Source organism: Neolamprologus multifasciatus, chromosome 19 (genome assembly GCF_963576455.1).
Source record: "Neolamprologus multifasciatus chromosome 19, fNeoMul1.2, whole genome shotgun sequence".
In the NCBI taxonomy this organism is placed as follows: domain Eukaryota; kingdom Metazoa; phylum Chordata; class Actinopteri; order Cichliformes; family Cichlidae; genus Neolamprologus; species Neolamprologus multifasciatus.
Genome location: NC_140457.1, coordinates 20,897,127 through 20,916,423, shown reverse-complemented (window position 1 = coordinate 20,916,423; position 19,297 = coordinate 20,897,127). Strand labels below are relative to the sequence as shown.

The 19,297-nt window shown below is 40.6% G+C and overlaps 3 protein-coding genes across 4 annotated transcripts; 1 reads left to right on the top strand and 2 right to left on the bottom strand.

The window, feature by feature from the left end:
- The first annotated feature begins 9,665 nt into the window (after window positions 1-9,665).
- On the top strand, window positions 9,666-12,207 carry chrm5a (cholinergic receptor, muscarinic 5a). The gene has a single exon (XM_085143688.1). It carries the CDS (start codon window positions 9,666-9,668, stop codon window positions 11,241-11,243), a length of 1,578 nt encoding a protein of 525 aa, XP_084999814.1. The 3' UTR covers window positions 11,244-12,207.
- LOC146496548 (fibrinogen-like protein 1-like protein) lies at window positions 11,485-15,256 on the bottom strand. Its single transcript, XM_085143705.1, has 3 exons — window positions 15,112-15,256; window positions 14,753-14,909; window positions 11,485-13,216 (listed from the first exon to the last, which is right to left on the bottom strand). Exons 2-3 carry the CDS (start codon window positions 14,895-14,897, stop codon window positions 12,522-12,524), a joined length of 840 nt encoding a protein of 279 aa, XP_084999831.1. The 5' UTR covers window positions 14,898-14,909; window positions 15,112-15,256; the 3' UTR covers window positions 11,485-12,521.
- LOC146496547 (KATNB1-like protein 1) lies at window positions 15,112-19,215 on the bottom strand. Of its 2 annotated transcripts, none has more exons than XM_085143702.1 (10): window positions 19,099-19,215; window positions 18,076-18,188; window positions 17,940-17,983; window positions 17,575-17,860; window positions 17,365-17,480; window positions 17,226-17,276; window positions 17,056-17,145; window positions 16,853-16,957; window positions 16,664-16,757; window positions 15,112-16,573 (listed from the first exon to the last, which is right to left on the bottom strand). In XM_085143702.1, exons 2-10 carry the CDS (start codon window positions 18,181-18,183, stop codon window positions 16,541-16,543), a joined length of 927 nt encoding a protein of 308 aa, XP_084999828.1. In that variant the 5' UTR covers window positions 18,184-18,188; window positions 19,099-19,215; the 3' UTR covers window positions 15,112-16,540. The 2 variants fall into 2 exon arrangements, with proteins under 2 accessions (XP_084999828.1, XP_084999829.1); XM_085143703.1 differs by having other exon boundaries at window positions 17,940-17,977.
- Window positions 19,216-19,297: the final 82 nt, after the last annotated feature.

The following is a 19,297-nucleotide window of genomic DNA, read 5'->3' as shown; positions in this document are numbered from 1 at the left end:
ATTACAGATGAGCTAGATAAGGAAAAAATGTGCTACTTTCTGCTGTTCAAAGTAACACATTGGCAGCAACTTGATTTTATTGGTGTATCTCTCTGGTGATCTGATTGGAGCATATGGGACTGATAGGCACCCTTTATCCGGATTAAAGCATCTCGACTGTACACCCATCCACCACAGTTTGCTAATCCCAAGCAAATAATTCCCTAATAGCCACACACGCATAGGGACAATCTCACACGGGTGCTGGTAAAAAAAAAAAAAAAACATCTGTCACTTTAGTAGTCTTCTTATCTGGCCCAGCCATGTCAGTACTCTCCCAAGTGAGCACAAAGGCAGCAGTGGTGTTCTGCAGATGAGTTTGCTGATAGCCACACTGCTTCAGCCTCAGTGCTGTTCAAACAGTGAGAGAGCCGGGAGCAGCGATAACCAGGGTCACTGTCTCTTATTGCATTTCTGTAAAACACAGACAAAGGACATGCCATTGGAGGTAATTAATGGTTCGTGTGACACATGTAGCCACACAACGTTTGGTTCAATTGGTCTGACTAAACACCACCCTCGCCGCCACCTCCACACACGCACTCCCTCTCGTGCTCTCCCTCCCACACCCACACCCACACCTTCCAAAACGGACCCCTTCAATCCACCCGGCAACCTCCTCCCCCCCCTTTTCTTTTCTTCTTCTCACACTTTGTGGTCTAAGCTGCATGCTCACTGTCCCGGAACGTGATGAACCATTCAGCCCCATGGGAATTTCTCCTCCCAGTTTGCTAGCGTCAGCTACATCTGTGTCTGTGTAGTTCCAACAGCAGCAGCAGCAGCAGTGTGGCAATGGCAGTGACTTGGCTCAGGCATCAGACTGGCTCTCAGTGACACTCTGCTTCAACTTGACTGAGAGGCAGCACCGTTTCCACTCAGCTCAGACAAGCAGGGAAACTTCTCTCCTGCTTTTATTCTTTGGCTCTGGCTTAGATTCTTATTTAATTTATTAATGCCAGAGGAAGGATCCCTTGCAACTTTAAGGATACTTGTCTCATCTGGACAGACCAGACCGCTTTGGACAGCTGAGAAATAATGTGATGCCGTACGCTGCGCCTCTTGAGCAGGGATGACTGAAATCTTCTGGTACCCACCCTCCTCCTCCCACTCTCCGTCAGCTTTCTCCTGAGCCTCTGCGTTCACACTTTCCCCCAAGACCCCTCCGGCACGCAAGGGTCAAGTCAGCAGGATTTCTCATCCACCACAATCCTCTCTCCAACTGTGTTGTGATCCTGTTCCTCAGCACCATACTTGAGGAGAAAGGCTTCCCAAGCAAAACAAAGGGATTAAAAATGAACTTTGCTCTCACCAGGAGACACGGTCTCCCCTTAAACAGAAGATTGTGAGATCTGATGAAAGTCAACTGTGAGTATTCATCTTTTCCCCCCCTCTTTACATCAGTGGTTCGTTTCACAGTCTCCTGAGAATCATGCCCTTTCTGATTAATGCACAAAGGCATGACCTGGATTCAAGAGGAAATAGCATCATGTGTGCACAAGTGCATGTCTGAGAGGTCTCGGCATGTTTTTTTAATGTAGCCTTTTACCTTAATGAATGCAGCAGAGCTCCCAAAAAGACGTGTACATTTATTCTTCAGGCTGACATGCTGTCCAGAAAAGCACCATACACTACATTATATGTGCATCTATTAGCCATATGTCAGTTGTTTTATAAAAGTTGCTGCTCCTAATTATTGCTAAGTCAAAAAAGCCTTGACTCTTCACATATCTTAATTATTTCCCCCTTAATTGCTTTGGAGTTTTAATTTTAGATTCCTGAATGCTTTGATAACCTACACACATTTTTATGTACACGCTTAATCTGTCTGTAGTTGTGCTGTTTTATTGAACAATCATATTTCTACCCCACACCATCTCCTCTCCAGCCCTCCAATCACCGTCTTTAGCCTCGTCTTAAAACATCTGATAATAGGGCATATAATTGAAACAAACAAAGAAAAAAAGGAATTTTGATTAATTTCCACAAAGCCAATCGATCTTTTCCTTCAAAAGCTAAAGCTCTTTTCTTCCCTTCCCCTCTCTGATTAACTGAAAATGACAAAACAGGGAAGGATTAAGCAGTGAAGCGTGATTTTAACGAGTCCTTCCTGTCCCCACAGACCTTTTGAGGTGTTACAACAAATGTTGAGAGGTGCTCGTGCTTTTGAGAAAAATCCTGGAAGCAGTTACCATGGAACAGTAATGGCAATGTTATGGACGAGTAGTCTGTTTTACCACCAGAAACCTCCACTATTATATTAGTAAAATTAGGATTTTATGGTGAACATTTCACGTTTTCAACTTGGGAGTTTTCATGCTCAGAATGTACCATAAAGAAACCTGCCATCATCCATGTAATGGTGTGCAGTCTCACATGTGTTCCTCCCTCAGCTGCTTGGTTCTTCCAATATCTTTTGTTGTGCAGACAAAAGTAATATCAGCGCAAAGGAAATGGGGCGAGTTGGGAACAAACATCAGAAAACCCAGAGGCACAAACGAAGGCAGACGTACACTAATATTTAGCAAATTCTTCGCACAAGAATTCAAATGAGCCAGATCATTATCCAAATGATGGGGTCTTAATGAAATGTTGTAGTCACTCATAAAACAGTACTCACTGTTATTGTTTTATTCCCTCCAGTAGCTGCCAAATCTATGCAGATCACAATATTCGCCTAACGATCGTGGTCCTCATTTCTCACGGGAGGAAAGCTGTAATTTAACTTGTGCTGGTTTGAAAAACAAAACTGTTAAGCAGCAAAACTCATATTTTGATCTTTTCCTTTAGCTGATTTATACACAATCATCCTTTTACCACTAATGCTTAAATATATGTGCTTGGGAGCAGTTCTTAATGTGAATATTTTTATTTGTTCTTTCCCCGTCAGTGGCACAAACGTGATTCAAGCAATATTGTAGAGCCACCCTCCTCTTCCAGAATCGAGAGCTCTTAGCAATAGTCCAGTGAGCTGACTGCAAACCATTGTGTCGAGGAGCTCTGGGCTGATTTGCACATCGCCCGTCATGCAGATGCATGCCCTACAGTATGGTTTCCTCTGTTTGCTTTCCCTTGACTTGTCTCTGTGATGCTTTCTCTTCCTTCTGATGATCACTCTCATATCCTTTCCCTTTTACTAATGCCACACACGCGCTATTTGAGTTCGTGCTTTTCGCTGCGCTGTGCATTTGTGTTTCCACCAAAGGACAATGTAAAGAAAGGTTACCTGTGACTAGGAGGCTTGGTGGGGGCAGTGTATGAGGCTACTGCACAGGAGCCCTGATGGCGAGGTGCCAGAGGACCTGCAGGAAGCCAGCCTTCGACCAGATTTGTGCTACCTGTGCGGACTCACACTGTTAATCACTGGATCAATGACCATTACTTATGCATACCAACACAATATTTGAGAGAATGGTCTGATACCCTTAGTATGTATAATTAATAAGGGAGACTCAGTTTCCTTGGCAAGAGCAACACGATTTCTTTGCACCACTGTTTGGAGCTGATGCACTCTTTTCTCCTCTTGCTTAAAACCATAATTTCAAAGCTTTTTGTAAGTTCAAATCAAACATTTTTCAAACCTCCCCTGTGTCACGGGATCACAAAGCTTGCCTATTCCCGAGTGTACGTCACATTTGATAACAAGCTTCATCCATAAAAAGCTCCAAAAACAGGACGCAACAGACGATATTCACTATTTATAGTGAGGCAGAGGCCATGTTTACTCCACAGTCTGAGTTCTGAGTGTACCATTAAAATGCTTCCTGCTTCGATTTAGAAGCTATTAGCGGGCTTGACTTGTTCTACCACTTGAGGTCAAGCAGCAGAACAAGTCTATTCTTTGTGTGTGTGCCTGTAAGCCTAGAACACATCAGTCATCAGTGAGTCAGAAATATCTCTGTGCACCTATCATCATTAATTCATTCTTTTCTGAAAAAGGGTAATCAGATTGCTTGCATCACAAAATTGGAAAAACTAACAGAAAAACCAAAGAAAACTAAGAAATAGTCCACGCCTGTGCGTTTTGAGAGTGTACCTGACTTATCTGGGCTCATCTGTGCTAGCTGCTTACGCCAGCAAACATGTTCACGCAAGACTGCCAACGCTGTTATGTTTAGGGAGGGTAATATTTTCCAGGCCACATTAAATAGCCTATGACCATTGTAATAAAAAATGTATCAGATGACTATGTGGAAAGAGTGTGTGCCTCTCATAGTGATTAATAAAGATTTATTAGCTATGGGCAGCGCTGCTCAGCTTTATAGCTTCAACCAACCGTTAGGGTGTCCACTAGTAAATTTAACATTTATACTCTCACTTACCATCATTTGTGGCAAAAACACACGGCTGTTTTCAGGAAGAAATGGGAAACAAAATAGAAGATGTGACCATAGATTGGATATTGTTTGCAGGATTGAAAAGTAAGCCATGAGAGAAGCGACTTAAACCCGCATTCTTCTGCAAGAAGCTAAAAGTATCCATAACGACTTCCAGTTAGTCATGGTAAAAGTGCGCCCTCTTTCTCTCATAAGGTTTTACGGATCATGACATAATAAAAATCATCTGGCCCTTGGCGGATGAAAATTGGATTTAATTAATAAAATTATTAATTAAAACATTTTTTTTTTAATAAAATTAGATTTTTTTTTTTTTGAGGAAATTTAGCTAAAATGCACAGAGACCTTATGAAAAACTCAGTACACCCTTACTGTTTCCATAGGAGTTAAGAGGGTAAGTAGCAGCCAGGTACTGCTTATTAAATACACTCGATTAACTGATCATCATAAATTGTGAGCACCTCTATAAAAGCCTCCCAAAGGCTACATCTCACACCCTACAGGCTTCAGTTAGCATGTTAAATGTTAAAGTTCCTGACAGTAGAACTAGAAAAAGTCTGAAGAAGTACAGCTTGTTTACAAGGTTTGCCAAAAGAAAGCCTCTTTTCTCTAAAAAGAACATGGCAGCATGAGTTAGCATGACTTGCAAAGTTGTTTCTGAACAAACTAAGACTTCTGGCACCTTTTTCTATGCTTAAGTGTTTTCTAACATCACACTCTTATGGATGCATCTAACATAGGGTTAATATTTTGCTCAAGGATATTTTGCCTACAGACTGGAGCAGTCAGGGAGTGAACGACCAAACGTCTGATTCCTAGGGGACCTGCTCTGCCTGCTGAACTACTGCCACCCCAAAGTGGTGTGGCTCAAAGACCCCAACAGTGGAGATGTTTGGCCATAATGCAAAGTGCCACATTTGGTGAATATGAAACACAGCATATCAGCTCATAGTGTCCGAGTGGTGGAGGGTTTGAGGGGTGATGATTTGGTGTTGTTTTGCAGGGTCTGGACCTGGGTACCTTGCAGTTAACTATGAACACCTGTGTATACCAAAGTATTTTAGAGACAAGTGAGAGGCCATCCAAAGTGTGCCAAAAATGAGTCAGCAGAGATCACCTACAACCAGCAAATCTCCAAAGAATGGCTGAAAATCAAAAGAATCAAGATATTGCAATGGCCTGGTCAAAGTCCAGACAGTCTAGAGTTAAGCAAGGACCTTCAGAGAACTGTGCATAAACAAATGCCTCAATGAAATGAAGCATCGCTGTATAGAACAGATGGCCTGTTACAGACTGTTACAGTCACACAGAACACAAAAACTCCAAGTTATTGTGGCTAAAAGTGATTCGACAAGCTTTTTAATCATGGGATAATCATGGGTTCGTTTTTCACTGCATTTTGGTTTAGTCTTTGTTGAATAAATAATTACATGGTATAATATGTCATATGTTGTTGTTTATCTGAGGTTATATTTGCCTAATTTTAAGACCTGGTCAGAACCAGATCATTTTTTATCATATCCTGATATGTGAAACCTTAGAATTAAGGGTCGGTGCACGATACCATGACTGAATTTAGAAGTCTGATTCGTTCGTGGTCTCAGTTGCCAGCTTTTTGTGTCGTGACAAGTTGCAATATTGATTTTCCCAAAGCACTTCCATTTACAGTAAAATAGATGATGAAACAGTGTATACTTTAGGTCAGGCCTACCTTGTGATTGGAAAGCTCTGACTGTTTGACACCTGGCTTCAAAACTCCAAGATGCCAACATTGGAAGCACTTAAAGGCTTAACAGGACTTTACAAAATGACGCATGACATGAAGGTGGCAACATATGTGCTGTTTTTACAGTCTATGAATGGGGCTTAGTTAATACCTGGCTTGTGAACGTGTTGGAACTTTGAGCAGCAGAATTACTTTGTGTTTAGCAGACCATAAAAAGAAACTAACAGGGAGAGAATATCGACTCCAAATGACAGTGATGCTATTCAGCACGTTACTTTTGTCGTGCTACATTGACACTAACATGATGTTATCTGGAAGATGTTAACTGAGGCTGACATTAGTTGTCATTTTTTGTGTAATGACCATTGACAAATTGATCCATCTTTTGATGGGATCACACTAGCTGCAAAGTCCATCGTCAATTCAGTGTCTTATTTTAGCATGTTAGTGTCTCCAGTCTTAGTATATTGGCTACTGATAGTTGATTGATGCTATAAAAGATCTAAAAAAGGAAGCCAACACAGAAATTCCATTAGCCTACATTATTTTAAATGGCCCACAGGGGAATACTCTGGTTTCCAAAGACTTTGGTTATATAGAAGTCCAAGAGGCACCTTGCTCTATAATCTCAATAAATAATTTCATGTTGACTTTATTGATTAAATTACTAGTCATAGGTTGAAATCACTAGAACTTTAGGTTGATTTTGATTACAAGAGTCAGAAATGTGAATTATTAAGATTTGTGACTGAAGTCATTAATCCTCAGTTTCACAGGAGTCACTGGTCACTCATCACATCAAGATTAAAAACACTAAGATGTTGATGGCAAAAACTCTCTCAGCTTGAGGCTTGTTATGGGAGTGGGTAATGTCTTTGGACTTCGGGAGGAAACCAGAGTACTAGAAGAGAACCCACTCAAGCTCAGGGAGAGCATGTGGTCTCCACACACAAGGGCCCCAGCCAGCCGGTGGGTTTGAACCCTCTTGCTCTGAGGCGACAGCGCCAACCACAGCATGCCGCCCATATTTGAAATTTGTAAATAGTTTATTCAAAGCAGGGTAATGATGCAGGGATTCGAGTAATGTGATATGAAATGCTATTCTATAACAAGATGAGGGACATTTGAAGTCCTGCCGGAGGACTCCAACTGTCGCACCGTCACTGTAATGTTATTTGTGCGGGCCTCAGGCTACCACTGGCACTCCTGCTTACCTGGCACTGTCCAAGAAAGGCCTGTGAATAAGGACATTATTTCTCAAGTGAGGTTGTGATTATATCCAGAGAATTACATTGCGGACAGTGATACATCTCTTTCTGGAGGAGTTATCCACCTGAGCGTGACGTTAAGAGAAAATTTCCTTTTACCTGAGCTCAGACTCCGGTAGCATTTTCCAGATAAGGAAGATTAGGCTGAAACATGGATTGTTTAAAAAAATCTTTTTTTAGAAGGATCACAAAATAATCTCAAAATAACTCAGACAAAGTCATTTTAAGTAAACTGGAGTTTAATGACTTTAGATTCAAAGATTTAAACAATTTTTTGTGCCTAAACTAAGTTTACCATTTGGGATACTGTTAGATATCTACATTTGGTTATTTACTCAGTAAATGAAAGTAGTCTTTTAGTCCAGGCTTAGTCAGCTAAAACATAAATGCCTGTATACGTGTCTGAAACCCAGTTCCACAACACTGACTGCTTTCCTAGCTGTGCCTGTGTTTTGGAACAGGCTGGCTGAGAGGGTAATATGTAAAGCTGTCTTTACCTACATGTGTGCCAGTACTCTGGCTGACAGCCTGAGGCTGCATTTGCTGCTACCCACATGGAGGTTATCTGCACTGAGTTCATTGTTGCTCTGCACTGAGAGTCTCAGAGCATCTGCACCTCCCCGATGGTAGATTCACCATATGCCGTAGCTGTATTGCTTTCAGTCGAACAGAATAAGTGTGAATTTGAACATAAAGTTTTAGAGTTTGGAAGGTCGTACACAGGACACAGATGCTGGGCTGTAACATGGCGATTTCCTAATTTTAAGCAGACCAAGTGGCAGGGATGAAAATACCAGTGCCGTGGTGCCCAGTTGGCTGCAGCATTTCCTGAGGGAAGACTGACCGCTCTAGAAAGATAGAGGGAACGACAGCCTATTAACTCGTGGAAACAAGAGAAAAACTAGTGCCTCACAGCCAAGTAGCATTTATATATAGACAAATAGTCTACATGAATGGGTATGAATCTGTATCAGTTGTATATGCAAATGTATTCAGTTTCACAGGATTTAATCTTGCTTCAGTAGATTTCAAACTGATCAAAGTCAGCGCAAGACCGCACAGATGTGTTTGTACTCCATGATAGACAATGCATCAAGCCATAGCCATTTCCTACGGGCTTTGGGTGGATAGCCTCACACTCGCTATTAACTGTAGTTTCCAGCGCAGAAGAACATTTTCACCTGGTCTAACCTGAGAGGGAGGAACCCTGTATGTTGTGAGCTTCCATGTGCATGTGCGATTTTTCACTGTGATCAGTTGTGAATTAATAGCTGTAGTGGTCACTTACTGTCCCTGCATTCATATGCTACTTTCCCCCCTACATCCAAAAAAATGCATTAGCAGGAGAAACCAAGCTAATGATCAAACATCAGGTTTGCCTACTTGTTAATTAAATGCGGTCCATCCTAAAAATGACAGGAGACTGATACATGCAAATAAGCTGACAGCAAGTCTCAAGTGTATGCAGGCAATTACTATCTATAGTAGATCTGTGAAATGATATATAATATATGTATAAATTAAACATCTTCCAGCAGATTAACGCTCCCTCCAAAAACATGTTAAATGGACAATCATGTCAACTACTCACAATGCATGTGACTAGTAGTGGCAACAACCTTTCCAAGCATCTGACAATTGTTTGTAGGCTCGGCCCCATCACAAGCAGCAAATGTGTAACATAGTAAGTACACAAAAATAATAGATCATCACTTGATAGGTCTGCTCCATTCTGTTGGATATAAATTGATATTGCTTTATAAATAAATGTACTTATCTACTTATGCAAATATACTAGGCGCTTCGAGTAGGGATATTTAAAATACTGTTTTATTTACACATGTAAAAGAAAGTTGTTATTACAAATAGAACATATTTGTATGTGAGCGAACAATTAGTTTCTCAACAAGAATCTCAAAATGCAGTGAATATCTGTCAGTTAAGGATGATTACTAAAATATTCACTCTCTAAAATTGCAATGGCTGAATGAATAACAAAACTACAATCCCCATCATCACTTGTCTGTTTCAGAATTTCAGTTTTGACACAAGATAAAATCATTGGTCGTTTTTTGCATTTTGTCACAGACACAAACATATCAGCCTCAGTATTAACACACCAACATGAATTTAAATCCAGGTTTGACTAGTTTATGTACACTGAACTGCTGCCATCTAGTGGCAGACATACAGAGTAATGCTTCTTTTCTTCTTCTTTTCAGGAGGGCTTAGTGGAAATGACAAACTTGGCATTAAAGACTCCTGCGATACTTGGATGCCAATAACCAGGAGAAGGCCATGGAAGGAGAAAACATGAACTCCACGGTAAATACCAGCACGATGGATATCCACCTGGTCACCCACAGTCTCTGGGAGGTGATCACCATTGCAACTGTCTCGGCTATAGTCAGCCTCATTACCATTGTGGGGAATGTTCTAGTAATGGTCTCCTTTAAAGTCAACAGCCAGCTGAAGACAGTGAACAATTACTACCTGCTGAGTCTGGCAGCTGCAGATCTCATCATAGGTGTTTTCTCCATGAATCTATACACCTCTTATATACTGATGGGTTACTGGGCTTTGGGAAACCTCGCCTGTGACTTGTGGTTGGCATTGGACTACGTAGCTAGCAATGCCTCAGTCATGAACCTGCTGGTGATCAGTTTTGACAGATATTTCTCCATCACCAGGCCTCTAACTTACAGGGCCAAACGGACTCCTAAACGAGCTGGGATCATGATAGGTTTAGCGTGGCTAGTGTCACTTGTTCTGTGGGCCCCGCCTATTCTCTGCTGGCAGTACTTTGTTGGAAAGAGGACTGTACCCGAGAGACAATGCCAAATCCAGTTTTTCTCTGAGCCTGTAATTACTTTTGGGACAGCTATTGCAGCCTTTTACGTCCCTGTATCTGTCATGACAATCCTCTACTGCAGAATCTACAAGGAGACAGAAAAGAGGACCAAAGATCTTGCAGAGCTTCAAGGGATTAACTGTTCTACAGAGTCTGGGGTGGCTCAGCCTCAGAAAACCATCATCAGATCTTGTTTTAGCTGTAAACTAAGTTCAGCATCACAAGACAGGAACCAGGCCTCGTGGTCCTCCTCCACCAGGAGCAACGCGGTCAAATCAGCGGCCACCACCAGCGATGAGTGGTCCAAAGCTGGTCAGCTGACCACCTTTAACAGCTACGCCTCCTCCGAGGACGAGGACAGGCCAGTGTCTCCAGGAGGCTTCCAGACCTCCTTCGGGAACCAGGCTTGCAAGGCCACCAAGAGTGGAGTATGCAGCGAGAGCGAGCAGCTCAGCAGCTACGATGAAGAGAGTTTCTTTCAGACGCCACCCAAAAGCAACTCCCAGAAGAGCGGCAAGTGCGTGTCCTACAAGTTTAAACCAGTGACCAAGGAAAGTCACACGGAGCACCAAAGCAGAAACGGAGACACAAAAATCACGTCGCCAACATTCTCCTCGGCCGAGTCCATGAGCATTCCGTCCACCTCCACCATGTCCAAGCCCATAGACACAACGCTGAAGAGCCAGATCACCAAGAGAAAAAGGATGGTGCTGATCAAGGAGAGAAAGGCAGCTCAAACTCTCAGCGCCATCCTGCTGGCCTTCATCTTAACATGGACTCCTTATAACATCATGGTGCTGATTTCTACCTTCTGCTCTCAATGCATCCCCGTCTCCCTCTGGCACCTGGGCTACTGGCTGTGCTACGTCAACAGCACCGTCAATCCTATGTGCTACGCCCTTTGCAACAAGACTTTCCAAAAGACCTTCCGCATGCTCTTACTCTGCCAGTGGAAAAAGAAAAGGATCGAAGAGAAACTATACTGGTATGGACAAAACCCCGTGGTCAGCTCTAAAATGACATGAAGAAGTTGTGAGACAGTGGCTGTAAATCACATGTTTGCACCAATAAGTTTGGCTTTATGAACTTGTGCATACGTATTAGGTGATATCAAAAGATACCCAGAGCCTAGTACATCTTATAGTGCTGCTCATTAATCAGTAGGTCTGCTATAGTGTATGGTAATTGCTGCTGGAAGAATATTATATATTTTGTACACTGTATGTAGGGTCAAAAATATACAAAACAAACCAGTATTTTTCTCCAAGTTGAAGCACATTTACGCCATTGATTTACACAGCAGCACACTTTGATATATGGAGACCATCGTGAAGTTGCTCCAGTCTAAAAAGTCAAGCTGATGCACTCATACCCAAAATGTCACAAGACACACAGAGCTCTTAAATTCTTAAAGTATTGTGCTTGTACTGATGAGGCGTATTTCCAAATGGCTGTCGTTGTTTTTTTTTAAAAGGGCTAATATGCTTCATCGTGATGTCGGACTCTTGCTGTGCCACTGTAATTTGTCCAATGAATAAATGTGTAGAGAGTCAGCTTCATTGTTTTGTCATCACTTGCTATGATTTTCATGTCGTGCGAAATCCCAGTGCAAAATACGGTTATAGGAATCATGCGTAAAAGGCATTAATGGATCACTTGAGTTTACCGATTGGGAATAACTAACTTGTTGATAATGTCAGTGTTTACATTGGAGGTTTTGTGGAGGATTTAACAGCTCACACTGTTTATGAATTCTCTTTATTACATTTTATTCTCAGGATATTTTCTTTTTCATTAAGCATTGAACTACAGTATGTTTTACTGTGGCTAAATCAATATCACTGTATTTCTGGCAAACTTGTAATGTACTGTGGAAAATATGTTGGTGCGCTGCTCCTTTGTGTACCCACTGAATGGACAGGCTATTTTATTTTTTTTATCTGTCATAAGCTATAATGCCATGAAACACTTCTTGGTAACTGTGATAAACCAGGAGTCAGCACTTGCAATTTTCAGAAAGAAAAAAACAAAACTAAAAAACATGCTTTGCTTCAAGTATACTGACTTGGTGTGTGATGGAAACAAAGCTAGAGCTAAATCTGTACTGCGACTTTTTACTGTATTTCAAGTTTGTGATGCGTTTTTGTTTCTTTTCAGTATTTTGTGATCATGTCCATGCATTTGTGAATAAAATGTGGTCAATAGAAGGTCCAGTAGTCACTACAAGAAAATCCCTGATATCACCCATTGTTGTGTTTAATGACAAAAACTCAAATCTGGCACAAATCCTGGGAATGACGTCCTTATAGCTCATCCTTCTTGCAGTCTCCACTCTGAATCAGTTTCACTGTGTCAGAAGGTCTCACCATCATCCATGCATACTTGCACAGCCGCTCCTTGTTGCAGTCTTTTCGCCAGTAGATGACATTTCTGCGATTCAGATTGGCGCCGGCGCAGGCGTCGTACCACCAGCCTCCTCCCGGCACCCCTTGAAACTCCAGTTTGGCACAGTTCTGGAAGTAGTTATCATTGTCTCTGTCTTTAGTGGTGAATTTCTGGTTGTCATGGAGATAGTTCTCTGTATCCAGCGTCATAGCGTCTACGGTCGTTCCCTCAAACAACCCCAGTCTCAGTCTATAAGCTGATGCTTCATCCTCCACCAGGAATGGATCATACTCTCCCATCTTTGTGACGGCATCTCGGTCCACAAGTTTTATTCCTAGTTTATAGCGTGCAGGCCCACGGGTAAGCTGATGAAGGTAGTCATTCCCAAGCCAATGATCTCCAGTGATAAAACCAAAGCCTTTCTTATATTCAGCCCAAGTGCGATCAAAATTCACACTGCTATTCACAGTAATGTGCTGCACCACGGTCCAGCCTCCCTCCTGCATGGCACAGTAGGCCACAATGGGGGAGTCCCCTGGTTGGATCAGGTACACTCCGTCTCTGGCGTGGCCTGAAGAGGCCATCAGCATTTCATAGCAGTCTCTGGGCAGCACTGTTGAGCAATTAAACATCAGTCATGTCAAAACTAATACCAGGCAATCAGAATTACTTTATAGCTAAGAATAAGGCAGGTTTATCATATACATCACACATCGAGTCTATTACTCCATTACTAGCTTTTTTGATAATTACCACATATTTGTTTTGTCTTCATTTAGTACAAAAAGGTTTAACGTTTGAAAATGACAGTTATTTCACAAAGTTTATGTACTGATCCTCGACTCAGTGGAGTAGCTTTCTAAATTCTGTAATATTATCGTGATTGAAATGTAAAATTTAAATAACTTAAACAAATTACAAGCTGCTAACAGGTGACCTTTTTAGCTGCACATTAGTTTTGAAATCTTCAAAAGGAGACGCGGAAGCTTTGTTTGCTTTTCCCAGTTTTTACACCAAGCTAACTAGCTTGCTAACATTAGCGTCTAGCTTAGAGAAACAGAACCACCCCCCCCAACTGTTTTTCAAATTGCCAAACAACTTCTTTAAACCCAATCCATGCACAATTTGGTTATGTCTAATTTAAGGACCCCTCAGGTGTTCAGACCGCAACAATGCAGGTCAGGAATTGTAGTGATGTCTGAAAACTTGCTTACCTTGTATTACGTTCCACCCTAGGCATCATTAGATTTAAACACAAGTGCTAAAAGTTAATAAAAAATCCAGTACTTTATGAAAAAGATCATTTTATTTATTTAAGGGACAAAATATCAGATCTTCTACTGTTGGAATCTGGTTTATTGTGCAGCTGTTGTGCAGTAATAAATAGCTTTAAATAAATTTACACATGGCCCAGATGGACTACAACATGTCCAAACCATCATACTCCTTCAATTGTGCCTTGGAAAACATTTTTATGATGTTATGTTTCTTTTCTTCAAAGATAATCTTTCTAATATTACCAACAACCTTACGTGAATGGAAAGCTGTAGACAGGCAGAAATGTTGTTTTGAGAGAGCAGTGGCTTTCTGTTTGCAGCACTTGCAATGCACACTGTTCTTGTTCACTGTTCTCCTGATGATTTTCTTAAGAACATTAATATTAACCAATGTGAGAGAGGCCTTTACTTAGAAATCACACTCTTGGAATAAAGTCTGCTGATCTGCTTTACATGGACAGGGTAACAAAAGGACCGTCTGTCTGATCACATTCAAAAAACATGTTTCTGTACAAAATAATTTCTCAATGTTTCCCAGCTAAACACAATAAAACATTGCTTTTCTAAAAGTTTTCTAATAGATTGCCTTTTAACAATGCACAAATAACCTCAGAGGACCTAATGCTTAACATCAGTGAGTCAATAAGCGATTTGGATCTAGAGGTTGGAATTAAACTCACATCCACAAGAGTAATCTTCACAGATAATCACAGATATGAATGTATTCAGCGTTTAAAAAAAAATCAAATGATTTTCCAGACTAGTGTTTTGAAAATTCTCCCAAATCATGTTCAGCTTTTGTTCAAATCCACAAATGAAACAGACAGGAAAGAAAAGTCAAACAGAAAGTGAAAGCCTGCATAAATAAATACCTCTCATTCCACGGTTCATGACCAATTTATGCTCATCTGGTGAAAGGAGATTTAGGTTTTCAGCTTGGAGATGCTCCATGTCAAGTCCAGTCACACTAAGCAGCAGCAAAACCACTGCTGGCGACAGGCATCTCAAATACTTCATCCTTTACTTTTTCTGTGATCAAACCAACAGCATTTTTTTAGTGATATGAACTGATGTAACAAATACAAAACTCCATCCATCCGTCTATTTTCCTCCGCGTATCCAGGCCGGGTCTCAGGGGCAGCAGCCTAAGCAGACAACCCCAGACCTCCCTCTCCCCGGCCACCTCCTAATACAAAACTGTGCTGAAGAAATATAAAATCAAAGCACTTACATTAAGTAGAGCCACCCGTGTCCTGAAACACAGTGTAGAAATGTGTTGTCTGTACCAGAATTGTCTCCCACTCTGTATTTGTCTCCTCTGATCGAATGACAAGCAGCAGAAACACAAACACAAACACAACGGCCGACAGCTGAGTTCGGATTGAGAGACTGAATTGCAGTGCCCGTGCCCAGCTAGAGTTGGACTTTATCCTCAGGTTCACCTTAAAATGATAGACACCAGTCCTCGACTTATCTGTGCAAAGTGAGATAAAACCCACATTTAAACACATATCTCTGCCTTACTTAAATCACTTCAACTGTGAATGAGGTTTAAAGTCCAGCTGAGACTGAACTGTAAAGGTTCAGCCTTTGCTCATTTCACTCCTCCTCCTATTGAGTGTTTTTGTGAGTTAATTGGAGTGTGAAAGCCCCTGATCTCAACTGGTGTTTGCCCTCTGCTTCAATACAAGCCTATTACCTCGATTTATATCTAACAAGCTTTGTGTTCTGCTACAGTACTTAACGTTGGTGATTCTGTAACCTTCTGTATCATTAGTAGTTTAGACCCTTGTTATTTGTTGGACACTGGGATATGTATGAGAAAAAAACTGCCCCATAGGACTTGAATATATCCAGAGGTATTAGAGTAGTACACAGAGTACGGTTTTATTTTTGAGTTAGCACGCTGCACAGGACTGAAGCATGTTCATTGCATTTTACACATAGACTTGATTAAATAACCTCTTTTTAAATTCTGATCTCTTTTATTTCTTTATGTCATTTAACATCCATCAGTCTTTCCTCCCCATGTGAATTCTGCTGATTGTTTTTGCTTTCAAATTTTACCCATTTCAAAAGCATAAACACCAAAGAGCCAGAAACATCTGGTTCTTTAGTGTTAATTTACCTTTTTCAAAGAGTGTTGCTTGTAATCTGACAGTTTAGTTCAACTTAAGGTAAAGACAGTCATTTACAGTTTTACAGAAGATGCAATTGTTGTTTTTGCAGCCATAAAACAGAAATATTAGGGGCATCCCTTTTTAGTGTTTTTGTAACATATCATTATAATATCAATCACAATTTACAAAAAAGTGTTAATCATTAATGAAGCAGTTAAAAGGACAAAAATCTTACAGTCATCACAATATCTGCAGTGTGAAAATAAGTGGATCACTATTTATAAAATACTACTTTGCTACTTAAGAGAGAAATTATCGGCCTTGTCACACCATTGTTGTTGTAGACATTGCTCAATTGTTTAGTTGCTTAAGCTGCTCTGCAAATACATCCAGCCCACACTAAGAGCTAGTCAGTGCAAACGTCAGCAGCTACTATGAATATCACTTTCAAAACTAAGGAGACTGTTCATGCGCCTTGAGGCAAATAAAATTGAAATGAACTGTTAACGGAGAACGATGCGTTCAGGATCTTCACTGCTGTCATGTGAGTTTAGACAGGAAGGAATCGATGACCTAAGGGGCAAAAAGATGCACATAAAATTCAAAAACATAAACACACACATATATACATATAACTAACAGTGTTAAATTCTGAATGTTTACCTTTGCCATGTCTCCTGCAGGTCCTGGAACAGACTTCAAAAAGGGTTCCTGCTGCCACAATTCCCATAACTGCTGATTAAAAACTTGAAAGTTTCTGCAACACAGGAATAAATCATACAACTCTGGCAAATTAATGTCAAAAGATTGTTGTTGTTTTTTTTTTAATTAAAAATAAATATTTAAAATTACTCATCCAGCAGAGGGTTTGTTGAGCCACTGAAGCCACTATCTTTTAGATCCTCCCACCAGTTTTTTAAAACTGAATTTACCCACTTTAGGCCAACAGTAAGATGCCTATGTAGATAAAAGAAAATACAAAAAATAATTATCCTGCTGCTAAACACAATGTTATTGTGCATGTGTAAAGTGTTTTAATCAGCAGGATTACTCACTCTTCATATGGACTGCTGAGGACTTTGCTAACTAAAGGAAAGAGGTCGACACAACAGCCGATGGTTATCTTGGAAGAATCCTCATCGATGCTGCAGGGAAAATATAAAAATTATTGTAGTAACACTGTAATCTTAGTGGTACTAGGATATTTGCAAAACTCAGTGCTCACCATTTGCTTATGAGGGGGAGAAAGTCAACAAACACACCAGTATCTTGGATTCTGTACAAAAAATATGATGTAATCAAACTTTGGAAATACTAGCAAACAAACATTGGCACATGTTTGAAAGCAGCTGCACGGCGCACACCTCAGAAAGTATGTCAGCAGCTCTCCAACATTTCTCTGCCACAACGTTAAAGCCACTTTGAGTCTTAGATTTCTTCCAAAAAGCACGTCAGTCAGTGTGTTGTGATCCCTCGTGAGCTGGAAAACATAGTCAGCTTTAAGTAGTTTCAGCTGCGTGTTTGCAAGAAAAGTAATTCATAAAACAATGCAAACATCAAAAGGTCTTACTGACCTCAGTCAGTACACAGTAGTCAGCCTCTTCTGAACCAGTTCTATCAGTTCCTTGGTTGTTATTGATATTATTGACATAAAATGGGAAATCCCAGGGGTCCATACTGAAAATATCCTGCTGTGTGCCCTGCAAGACTTTTGTCTCATTTTCCTTGTTTGCAGCATCACAAGTTCTCCCAGACCCAAGCTGCTTTCTTCGAGCCACAGTCAGATGATGAGTCTTCCTTTTACATGACACTACCCGCTTCACTCTGCCTGGGTTGTTCCCAGAGCGGCTAACCGGGTATCTGGATGGGGTAAAATTCCAAATATAGCTTTTAATCAAAAACAAATGGCTGTAAGAAATGCAAAACCGGCAGAAAATACCTCTTTTTGTTGCAGTCTTCATTTGCAGCATCATCCACCTGAATTTAAAAAGACAAAACATGGAGATGCACAACACAGTTAGCGGCATAAAAAGCACCAGGAACATTTGTGCATCATAATGACCAACCCAGCTCACCTGTTTTGTGTTTCTCCCTTTAGGATAGCTCACTTTGTACTGTGCTGCATCAGGATGGAAGCGATCCTCAACATTTTGGCTCTCTGCATCTTCAGTGTTGGGGTCCATTATATCTAAAAAGAAAGGATATATGAATGAGTTAACAAATTTGTAAACATGACAAAATACATACATACCTCAATGAACCTTAGAGCCTTTGCCTGAAAATCATCACGCACTAAGATCAACTTAATGATTTGATTATTTATATAATTTATATAATTTTTGCTCATTTCCTAACTTTTACCATTTTTGTAAGACAAGATAAAAACTTTTTAAGGCGATTAAAAAATGCATATCACAGGATTTTAGAGGTTAACGGTGTATGAATCTTGTGTTTCTGGCCATAAATGGCTACACATTGTGGACAGTGTAAACATTATCTTGTCCCCACAACATACGGGCTACACATGTCCAAATACACCGTTTACCACTGTAAACAAAGTAAGATAGTAATAATACATTTTTGCCAGTAAATCAATCATTAATTATTCATCTAATATTCTGTTTATAACGCGACACGCTGAAAAACAACATCTCCCACAATCCACTCGGCCATTGTTATCGTTCTGCACATGACGTAGTCAGGAAGTGCTCTCCAGCCAAAACAGCTGGTGAGTTTAGCTTAGCTGTAACTCTTTGAAGTTTTTATTTTTCTGAATATATGTAATTTATTCAGAACAGAAGTCGTTTGCGTTTTTGGAGACGATCATTCACTGCCTTTAGCTTAACTGTAAGTGTTGTACAGAGGCATGAATTTCTTTGTTTCCTATTGCACTTAATGCAAAGTATTAGCTTTGATTTGTCGCTAACAAGTAATTAAGCCAGGTAGCCAACAGCTAACCAGACAAAAAGAAAGAAGCTTTTTTATTGTGTTCCAACCAGCGGTCGAGGAAATACATGTGAAAATAAATGCGTCACGGCATTTAAAGTGAAATAAATAAACAAACCTGTAAGCGTTCACAGTAAATATGATGTACTCACCTTGCGCTGCTTCTCCAAACAGAGATAAGACAGTTAAACACTTTGATTCTTTTTACGCAACTACCAACTAGCCGACGGTAGATACCGCCCATTATTAGAGAATAAAGCAGCCTATTCATGATTCAGCTGTTGGACTGTGCACCCTCTATCGGCTATTGACACAGTGTTGGTGCACGTTTCACAACCAAAACACACAGCT

Coding starts and splice junctions, on each gene's coding strand:
- chrm5a (XM_085143688.1), top strand. CDS start 9,666: ATGGAAGGAGAAAACATGAACTCCACGGTAAATACCAGCACGATGGAT.
- LOC146496548 (XM_085143705.1), bottom strand. CDS start 14,897: ATGAAGTATTTGAGATGCCTGTCGCCAGCAGTGGTTTTGCTGCTGCTT. Junction 13,217..14,752: donor CATGAACCGTGGAATGAGAG/GTATTTATTTAT, acceptor ATTGCTCAACAG/TGCTGCCCAGAGACTGCTAT.
- LOC146496547 (XM_085143702.1), bottom strand. CDS start 18,183: ATGGACCCCAACACTGAAGATGCAGAGAGCCAAAATGTTGAGGATCGC. Junction 16,958..17,055: donor CTCAGCAGTCCATATGAAGA/GTGAGTAATCCT, acceptor TTATCTACATAG/GCATCTTACTGTTGGCCTAA. Junction 16,574..16,663: donor CTGCAGGAGACATGGCAAAG/GTAAACATTCAG, acceptor TTTGCCCCTTAG/GTCATCGATTCCTTCCTGTC.